This window comes from Hemitrygon akajei, chromosome 13, assembly GCF_048418815.1.
Source record: "Hemitrygon akajei chromosome 13, sHemAka1.3, whole genome shotgun sequence".
Classification (NCBI taxonomy): domain Eukaryota; kingdom Metazoa; phylum Chordata; class Chondrichthyes; order Myliobatiformes; family Dasyatidae; genus Hemitrygon; species Hemitrygon akajei.
This window is the reverse complement of record NC_133136.1, coordinates 60,848,986-60,859,585: the sequence shown is the minus strand read 5'-3', so window position 1 is coordinate 60,859,585 and position 10,600 is coordinate 60,848,986. Positions and strand designations below refer to the sequence as shown.

General features: G+C 38.7%; 1 protein-coding gene across 2 annotated transcripts in view; it reads right to left on the bottom strand.

The window, feature by feature from the left end:
• Nucleotides 1–2,191: 2,191 nt before the first annotated feature.
• Nucleotides 2,192–10,600, bottom strand: part of guf1 (GTP binding elongation factor GUF1) — a 47,183-nt gene continuing 38,774 nt past the window's right edge. For both annotated transcript variants that reach the window (XM_073064726.1, XM_073064727.1), the window contains 3 exons: nucleotides 10,232–10,351; nucleotides 9,195–9,231; nucleotides 2,192–2,744 (listed from right to left, as the gene is read on the bottom strand). In XM_073064726.1, coding sequence (XP_072920827.1) covers nucleotides 2,607–2,744; nucleotides 9,195–9,231; nucleotides 10,232–10,351 — 295 coding nt within the window. In that variant the 3' untranslated portion in view covers nucleotides 2,192–2,606. The remainder of the gene's footprint in view (nucleotides 2,745–9,194; nucleotides 9,232–10,231; nucleotides 10,352–10,600) is intronic.

Below are 10,600 nucleotides of genomic sequence, written 5' to 3'. Positions count from 1 at the left end.
CACGGAACGGCCTCGCTAAAGGACGAATACGGATCAAGATCGGATAAAGGAAAGCCAGCAAGTTTCAAAAAAATCTCTCTCTCTCCAACAAAAGGCTGCAGCCTGCATGAACTGAGTGACTTTTATATTTCCATCGGACAATACATTATCCCCTAGACAACGATAGAGCTATTTATTATTATTATACCCGCACTTTTAGATTTAGTATTGACGACGTATATTATCTGTATGTTTGCATTGATATTATTTTTGTGTATTTTTACTAATAAATACTGTTAAAAATAGTACCATCAGACTTCAACGGACTTCTCTATCTTTGCTGGTAAGTGACCCAGTTACGGGGTTCATAACAATGGATTTCAGCAAGGCATTTAATAAGGTACCCCATGTAAGGCTCATTGAAAAAGAGGCATGGGATCCAAGGGGACATTGCTTTGTGGATCCAGAACTGGCTTGCCCACAGAAGGCAAAGACTGGTTGTAGATGGGCCATATTCTGCATGGAAGTCAGTTTCCAGTGGAGTACCACAGGGATCTGTTCTGGGATACTTACTCTTTTGTGATTTTTATAAATGACCTGGATGAGGAAGTGGAGGGATGGGTTAGTATGTTTGCTAATGACACATAGGTTGGGGTGTTGCGGATAGTGTGGAGTGCTGTCAGAGGTTACAGCAAGACATTGATAGGATGCAAAACTGGGCTGACAAGTGGCAGATGGAGTTCAACCCAAATAAGTGTGAAGTGGTTCAGTTTGGTAGGTCAAATACGATGGCAGAATATAATACTAATGTTAAGACTCCTGGCAGTGTGGGGGATCAGAGGGATCTTGGGGTCCGAGTACACAGGACGCTCAAAGCAGCTGCGCAGGTTGACTCAGTGGTTAAGAAGGCGTATGGTGTATTGGCCTTTATCAAACATGGAATTGAATTTAGGAGCCAAGAGGTAATGTTGCAGCTATATAGGACCCTGGTCAGACCCCACTTTGAGTACCTTGCTCAGTTCTGGTCACCTCACTACAGGAAGGATGTGGAAGCTAGAGAAAGGGTGCAGAGGAGATTTACAAGGATGTTGCCTGGATTGGGGAGCATGCCTTATGAGAACAGGTCGAGTGAAGTCAGCCTTTTCTCCTTGGAGTGACAGAGGATGAGAGGTGACCTGATAGAGGTGTGCATTGATCGTGTGGACAGTCAGAGGCTTCTTCCCAGGGCTGAAATGGCTGCCACAAGAGGACACAGGTTTAAGGTGCTGGGGAGTAGGTACAGAGGAGATGTCAGGGGTAAGTTTTTTTATTCAGAGGGTGGTGAGTGTGTGTGGAATGGGCTGCTGGCAACGACGGTGGAGATGGATACAATAGGGTCTTTTAAGAGACTTTTAGAGAGGTACACGGAGCTTAGTAAAATAGAGGGCTATAGGTAACCCTAGTAATTTCTAAGGTAGGGACATGTTTGGCACAAGTTTGTGGGCTGAAGGGCCTGTATTGTGCTGTAGCTTTTCTAGGTTTACTCCAGTGTACACTTCCCTCCAAAAGGCATTGACAGACTTAGAAAAATGTGGACCACTATTCATTTCTCAGGAGCTATGTCTCAGAGAAGGCAGGTGTCATCAATGAAATTCACCATCATCTTCATCATGTAAGCAGCCTTGAAAAAGGATGTTTGAAAATCATCATTAACTTAACACAGAAATCATGATCTACAGGGCACTGAAACCATTTCTAAGACTTGGACTGCCTCCAGCAGACATCTCATAGGAGAGATAACACTGATCCATGTCCTGGAAAATCTTAAAATTCATTGGAAGGACAAACGAAGCAACATCTGCATGATTGAGGACTTAAGTGGACTCAGTAGGCTCTTCTGAGCAGGCCACATCAATCATATACTTCATATCGAACTGCAAGCTTGAAGGTTGCTTTCAAAGCTTCCATGAAAAATGCAAGGTCCCTATTGACTCTTGAAAATCTCTGGCCCATAACCATTCAATGTGGAGAAAACAGTTTTAGGATGGCAATGAGAACCTCATGTCCACGCGGTAGGAACACATGTAGACCAGCCTTATCTGCAGAGGCAGCAGCCTACTTCCCAAACTACTGCCCATCTCATTCAGCACCTCCTATCCCACTTGTAACAAAACATCTAAGTCTGACACTGGCTTCATCAGGCAATTTAGAACTGGAGTGGCAGCAAGTCACCCTCAATCAAACCATTAAAACTTTATTTATGTTACAAAGTATATTTAATTCCATGTAACAAATATATTTACAATAAAAAATAAATATTTTTGAAAAATTCATCCTTATTACATAATTGACATTGAGAGTTTTTTCTGAATGATGTTAATTATTGACAATGATTTGAAATACTTCAGTAAGTCCCAGAAGATATTAACATTAGGAAACTTTCAAATAAATAATGCTTTTACTGCTTTTAGCTAAGTATATTCCACATTACAACAATGATTATGCATACCATTATACCTATGTATCAAAATTATGTTGATTTCGAAGCACAGTGACTGGTAAGAAATACGTTAAGAATCCACTTCACTTGACAAGCTTGGCTCTTCATCTTTTTGCTGCATGTGCCGAAAAACATCTTAACATCTACTTTATTTGTCCTTTTGTCTTTTTAGTACGTTTATGAAGGCATCCTTTGGTACTTCCACATTGCCGATCTTCCTCATTCTTCTCTTACCTTCAGCTTGTCTCTTCAGAAGCTTCATTTTGCGAGTAATGTCCCCACCGTACTGAAAACAAGAAGGATTTTGAGCACACATGAAGCAAAGAAATATGGCTGACAATAGGAGACAAGTTTTAGCCTGCAAGATATCAATGGACCGATCAGGGGCAAATGAAAGTTGAAGGGAAGAACAATGGAGGATATGAGAGGATGCTGAGAGGTGCAAAGGAGAAGTAGTACGTTGGAATGTAAATCCATAGATCCTTAAAGGACATAGGACCAATAACTAAGTAATTTCTAGGGACATGTAACATGTTGTCCTTCAGTGGCCAAGACAAAGTACAATTGCAAGTAGGTTATGTTGGAACCCTATACAACACTCGTGAGAGTAATGCATATAATTCTGGTCACCATTTTACAGCAAACATGTGACTGCACTGACAGGGTGTTGAGGAGACACTATGTTTATTGGGATTGTTTTCCATAGTTTTTTTTGTTTCAGTAATCTGAGTTGAGAGTTAATTTTGATGCATAAATAGTAATACATAATAATAAGAAACTTAAGAAAGAATAAATAGGAAGGACCTATTTTGCTGAAAAGACGGGTGGAAGAAGCAGATTTAAATTAACTGGTAGAAGAGTTAGCTGACTGCCAGAAAGGAAGTTGGAGGCGAAAACCTCCAGTGTACCCAATCAGCACATAGATGTACTTTTGAAGAGCCATGACTACTAGGGCTACAGATTTAGCAATGAAATGTGTGATTAAGCTGGGGATCTCTTTTCAATTGGCACAGATAAGATGTGCTCCTTGGGCTGTAAACTTCCCATAATAGAAAAATGTGCTTTCCTAAGTGTATCAGAATGAACAGTGCATACTTTCCATTCATATTTGCAGAGATAAACTGAAGAACCTGTTTTTTGCTTGTATGCCAGTCAAGTCTCCAAACACAAAAAGATAACAAGGCAAGATGGAGAAATAACAGCATTTGTACATGTATCTATGATGTCTATACACAAATTCAACATAATACTTTCCCTTTTAGTAAAAAAGAATGTGGAATGATCTTTGTTGTTTCAGTGTAGTTTGTAAGAAAAGCTAAATGCAAATAATAAAACCCAAAATATTTTAACACATTCATAAGCAATACTTTGGACAAAAAAAAATCATTTAGTTTTTATAACAATGAAAATTCAAGAAAAAAAAATACATGAAAGAATTTCTAGCTATGCTAACCTTTGGAAATTCCTTTAAAACTTGCAATATCTTTCAAATTCTCTGAACCGACATAAGCAGAATTTTAAAAAAACTTTAATATTTCATTATGACATAGAAGTTGCTCTGCTGCCTTTAGAGCAATCCCATTCCCACCCACTAATTTTAATGCAATATATTCCATCAACACTCCCAGGTCCGACGACTGGCCTACATACTTGGAACAATTTACAATGGCCAATTAACTTGAATGTCCTTGGAACATGGAGAAAAGCTGGAGCACCTGGATGAAACACATGTGGTTACACAGATAGCATGCAAACTCCACTAAAGTGACACAAAAGCTCCACCACGCCCCTACGTTTGAAATTAAAAAATGTTAAAATTTAAAAATAAAAATAATAATCTTGAGACGTACTTATATATATATAAAAATCTTACTGCAAAATACAGAAAAAAAGTTTTTTTTGGCAAACATGAAATCTCCAATGACCTGAATGACCTTATGGATTACTTGTTTATTCTAAATCAGTATAGAACCTGTGTACAGGTTTCCCCAGGGGAAATTTTGGGGTGTTTCAGCAAGTTCCTTCTCCAAAGCTGAACTCTATATGAATTTACTGGCAAAGCATGGCCAAAAAATTACTGGTGAAGATCAACTAATAAATTCTAAACTGCTGTATTCTCATGGAAACATCATGATAACTGCAACTTACACAGGTGAATGCTTACATTTCCATATAGAACTGCATGCATGCATCGATAACTGAGGTCAGTATCTCACTAGTATGTGTTCCCAGTCCCTCTGTGGAAGTTAGCCAGTCTGATTAAAAATTATTTAAATAGCACAGGTGTCTCCTTGTGGATCTTTCATGAATTGCAGTCTTCAAAATACATTTGCAGGAGTTAAACCGAAGTATTTTTGAAAGCATAACCCTATAAATTTAGTGCTCTAATTCCATTTTTCAAATGATATTTTTGAAACTTTCATCTAAACTTTTGCAGTATGCTAAACTAATTGTGCCATATTAAGCACTGCTTTCTGTGCCACGATGTAGAGATGTGGAGCAGAAACAGTATTAGAATCAGGTTTACTATCACTACCGTATGTCATAAACCTTTACTTTTGCAGCAGTATATTACAATACATAATTAAAAAACCCATAAATTACAATAAATTATTTGGGACTACTCTTGAAGAACAAAACAAACCGAGAAAAGGGATTCCCTTTGTTTATTTGGTACACAATACTGCTTAATTGGGACAGGAGACAGTTGGTCAACACGTGCACTTGTGTGACACTACCCCATGCATAGAGTGAACAGTTGTGTGTGCTTGTGCTATATTATCCATTTTGACTGACAGACTTTCGATAGTTTTCTTTTTTTATTTTGGCTTTAAATTTTTTTTTGAGACCCTTGCCAAGATGCCACGGGAAGCTTTGATGCTAGCCACAAAAAATTACCCTAATGGACCAAATCAGAAGTCATCCACCTAACAGCACTCATTGTCAACTGGTAAGAAATGAATGGAGTGCTGATATCTACAATTGCATACTTGATAGATCAGCAAGATTAACTGTGATCAGAGTGGGCATTATGCACGGGTCAACGGGAAACATCCAATAAACAAAAGCGTTAAGATAAGGATCCAGATGTTGAAGAGGCCCTCAATCAATGGTTTTCCATTGAAATGTGCATGCCAGTGGAAAATTGATTAAAACAAGGCAGAGGAGCTAACTAAGAAACTGGGTCACAAAGAAAGCAACAGATGGTTGCACAATGGAAATGTGGGTAGCACGTTAAATTCAAGAAAGCACACGGCATGAAAGGTAGTGCTGATGCTGTAAGTGCAGATATATGGAAATCAACACAATTCACAGACTTGCTACAAAAATTTTGTGCTGATGACATCTACAAGGATAATGCCAATGAAACAGGGCTTTTTTAAAATCATGACATGCCAGACGGTTTCCTTTGCTACAAAGACTAAACACTATTGGTTTCAAAGAGAGCAATGAATGGCATAACTGTTATGTTGTCCAAGCACGTCAGGAATTGATAAAAAAAAATTGTTGGTTATGGGGAAAAGTATTAAACCTCGATGCTTTAAGAGGCTAAGAATGGATAGTTTGCCAATCGAGCAATATGCTAATAAGAATGCATGGATGACTTCTGAAATTTTAAAGAAATGGCTGATGAGCTCGGATATGGAGCAGAAATCAAACAAAACTTTTCAGTTGATGAGAAAATTAGGGTTTCTCATCAACCCTAATGTTGATGAGAAACATCCAGCTGGAATTTCTGCCTGCCAGTACAACATCTTTGGTGCAGCCAATGGATATGGAATCAGGAAATTTATTGTTGGATTACGATATCACTTCATGCAGTAAGGCACTGAAGGCAGCCCATTATCCGCTCAAGGTGCCCGCCCTGATCTTGTTTGTTTAGTCAATCAAAAGAACACGCCAACATACACTCAATGAATTCTTCCGTCACTAACCGTTATAAACTAATACATAGTTTTACAGCACTGTGGTAATATTGGTAGTATTCTAATTTGTTCTGTATTTCATTTAATACATAATTTGTGACTCAGTTAAATGGTAGCTGTCTCTTTTATACCTTTTAACTATTTCCATGAAACTTTGGATAATTGGTCCAAAATGTGCCCAATGTGGTCCTGATGTGCCCCAATTAACCAGACTCCCCTGTATACATATAAAAATTTAACTAAATACACAGTACAAAAATAGAGAAAAAAATAGTGAGGTAGTGTTCACTGTCCGTTCAGAAATCTGATGGCGGAGGGGAGGAAGCTGTTCCTGATATGTTGAGTGTGTGTCTTCAGGCTCCTCTACTTCCTTCATTATGGGAAGAGGGCACATCCTGGGTGATGAGGGTTTTTAATGATGGATGCCGCCTTTTTGAGGTATCGCCTTTTGAAGGTGTCCTCAATGCTGGGGAGGCTAGTACCCATGATGAAGCAGGCTGCGTTTACAACTTTCTGCAGCTTTTTCAAACACTATGCACTGGCCCCTCCATACCAGTGTTGCAATCAGTTAGAAGGCTCTCCATGGTACATTCGTAGAAATTTGTGTGCGTCATTGTTGATATACCAAGTCTCCTTAAACTCCTAATGAAATACAGCCACTGTCGTGCCTTCTTAGTAATTGCATCAATACGTTGGAACCAGGATACATCGTCAGGGGTGCTGACATCCAGGAACTTGGAACTCCTCAGCCTTTCCACTGCTGATCCCTTGATGAGGACTGGTGATTGTTCCCTCAACATCCCCTTTCTGAAGTTCACAATCAATTCCTTGGTCTTACTGACGTTGAGTGCAAGATTGTGCAAGATCTAACTCACTCCTGTACACCTTCTCATCTGAAATTCTGCCAACAATAGTTATCATCAGTAAATTTATAGTTGGTGTTTCTGTTGTGCCTAGCCACACAGTTGTGGGTGTAAAGAGAGTAGAGCTGTGGGCAAAGCACGAACCCCTGAAGTGCGCCAGTGAGGAGGAGATGTTATTTCCGATCTGCACTGACTATGGTCTCCCGGTGGGGAAGTCAAAGATCCTGTTGCAGAGGGAGGTAGAAAGGCCCAGGTTTTGAAGCTTGTTGATTACAACTGAGCTGTAATCAATAAACAGCAGCTTGACACAGGTATTGCTAATCTCCAGGTAATCCAAGGCTGAGTGAAGAACCAGTGAGATGGCATCTGCTATGGACCTATTATAGCGTGGGCAAATTGCAGTGGGTCCAGGTCCCTGCTTAGGCAGCAGTTGATTCTTGCTCTGACCAACCTCTCAAAGCACTTCATCACAGTAGATGTGAGTGCCATTGGGTGATAGTCATTGAGGCAGCTCACCCTACTCTTCTTGGGCACTGGCATGATTGTCATCCTTTTGAAGAAGGTGGGAACCTCCGACTGCAGCAGATGCGACTGAACATTCCTGCCAGATGGCTGCCACAGGTTTTCAGAGCCCTACCTGTACACCGTCAGGGCCTGACACCTTGTGAGGATTCACCCTTTCGAAAGGTGTTCTGACATCGGCATCCAAGATAGACATCACAGGGTCACCAGATGCTACAGGATATTTGCACAGGTGTAGTTTTGTTCTTCCTTTCAAAGCATGCATAAAAGGCATTGAGCTCATCTGGGGGTGAAGCATCACAACCATTCGTGACGTTAGGTTTTGCTTTGTAGGAAGTACTGGCCTGCAGATCCTGCTACAGCTGACACGCACACATTCCATCTCTAACCTCAATTGGAAGTGTATTTTTTTGCTCTTAAAATAGTACCTTAATTTCTGTATCACTAGTTCTGAATGCCACAGATGTAGTATTCAGCAGACTATGAATCTCGTGGTTCATCCATGGGTTCTGGTTTGGGTTTGTCCGGTATGGTCTAATAGGTACACACTCATCCACACAGTCATGATAAAGTCGATGCCAAGTGTGACATTTTCATTCAGATTCAAAGATGAATCACTAAATAATGTCCAATTCACTGACCCAAAGCAGTGTTGTAAGCACTTCTCGGCCTCCCTTGACCATACCTTCGATGTCCTCACTCTTGTGCTGAGGTCTTTAGCCTCTGCCTGTATGCTGGGACAGGTGATTGGACTTCCAGGCGTCGGACGGCACAGTAAGCATTCTTGGTGGTGGTATAACAACGGTCAAATTTGTTGGCTCCTCTGGTTCCATAGATATGTTGGTGGTAGTTGTTCAGAGACTTCTTCAAGGTGGCCTTGCTGAAACTCCCCCCCCAATAATAGGTAAAGTCATCAGAGTGCACTATTTTGTACCTGCTGATTACGGAGCTTAGCTCCTTCTGTGCCTGCCTGACATTGGTCTGAGGTGGCTTGTACATTGCTACCAGGATGATGGCAGAAAATTCCCTCGGCAGATAAAAAGGACGACATTTGACTGCCACGATGTCTTAGTCTGCTCACCCAACCTAGATCATCTAGCAGTCAACTGTCATCCTTTTTAATCAATAGATTTTGAAAATGTCTTTAAACAATGTGGATTACTGATAAACCCATGGCTGTGACTGTGAATTTCAGCTGTAGTAGTTCCGAATGGGATTATTTGATGATCACCATCATAGCCATTTTGATTCTGCTAAGGGATTTACCATGTGCCAAGAATGCAACTTTTCTCACATCATCACCACAGTGAATTACACCACAATTCTGAAATGTACGAATTAATAAATATTCCAGAGAAATAGGATAGACAAGAGTTCAACTGCATAAAAATAATTCTCTTACATAGAAAAATTGTAATTACTTACACATTTTGCCAATACATTTTTTTTCACTGCTTTAATCCTGTAAGTGGAAAAATGTTTTTGCATAAATATATGATGTAAAGTAACACACATACTTGAGAATCTATGTTAAATAATTCAATCAACGTGAGTGATAACAGAATATAAAAATTGGATTAAAAACTACAGATCAACTTCAAATAGTTACATTATCAATTAACAAATGTCTGGCAGAGATATCCTAAATATACATTGGGAATCTGAGCCAATGATGTGTTTGAAAGTAGTAAGATTGTGAATTTGAATCTGAAAAAAGAGCTTTCTATGAATAGTGTTATAATTGTTTCACTCACAGCAGCTTGTTGATTTACTGCCATCTAGAACTCATCATGTAAAACTTTAAATTATGAAAATTATCTACTTCAGACTGCTTAATGATTAAAATTTACTTTGCAATAAAAATAAAATATAAATGCAACTTATAGAAAATCCTTTGTTGCTTCAGTAAATGAAAATCAATAAACTACAGATGTTGAAAGTCTGAATCAAAAACAGAAAATGATATAGGAACTCAGCAGGTTATGCAGTGTTGGTGTAAAGAGAAACAAATTTAATGTTTCACATGAATGACCCTTTGTCACTTGAATGTTCTGACCCAAAACATTTCACTCTGTTTCTCTTTAAACAAATGCTGCTTGACCGGGTGAGTGTTTCTTTCATTTTATATTTTTTAAATTTCTTACTTTAGCTATAGGGTTTCCAAGAAAAGCCAATTTAAAACAAATACCGGTTCTTTAAAATTATAATAAATCTAATTAAACTCACTACTTTGGAAAGTCAATTCCAAAATAACTAGTTTATTTTGTATTGGTATTAGTGAACAATATAAAGTGCTGAAGAATTACTGTAAAGCATTTTGTGACTAGTTAAAAGGTTAAATGATTTTTTTTGGGAGAAACTTCTCATTCTTTACTTCATGAAAGATTAACATAATGAATGATCCTCTAAATTATCATCATTTGACTAAAAGGACCACCGCAGCAAAGGATTTTGATACTCACGTTTCTCTTGCTATAACTTTACTACCTACAGCTGCCTGAATGGCGATTTCAAAAAGTTGCTGTGGTATTGTTTCTTTTAAACGTTCAGCTATTGCTTTTCCAGAAGAATAAGCTTTCTCCCTGAAATAAACAATGAAATAATTTATAAAATGCAAAATTTATATAATATTGGGAATAAAAATAGAAAATACTGGAAATACTCAGAAGGGATCTGAGGAAGGGGAGGGATAGGCAGAGAAGTCAGATTAATGAACTTTCAACAAAGACATAGGGGTGCTTTTATTAAACAAACAACTGTCAGAATGAGTCAAATTTGTAATCAAAGTAATCTTTGCATTTTCCTTGGTCTAATCTGTAGGGTTCATATTA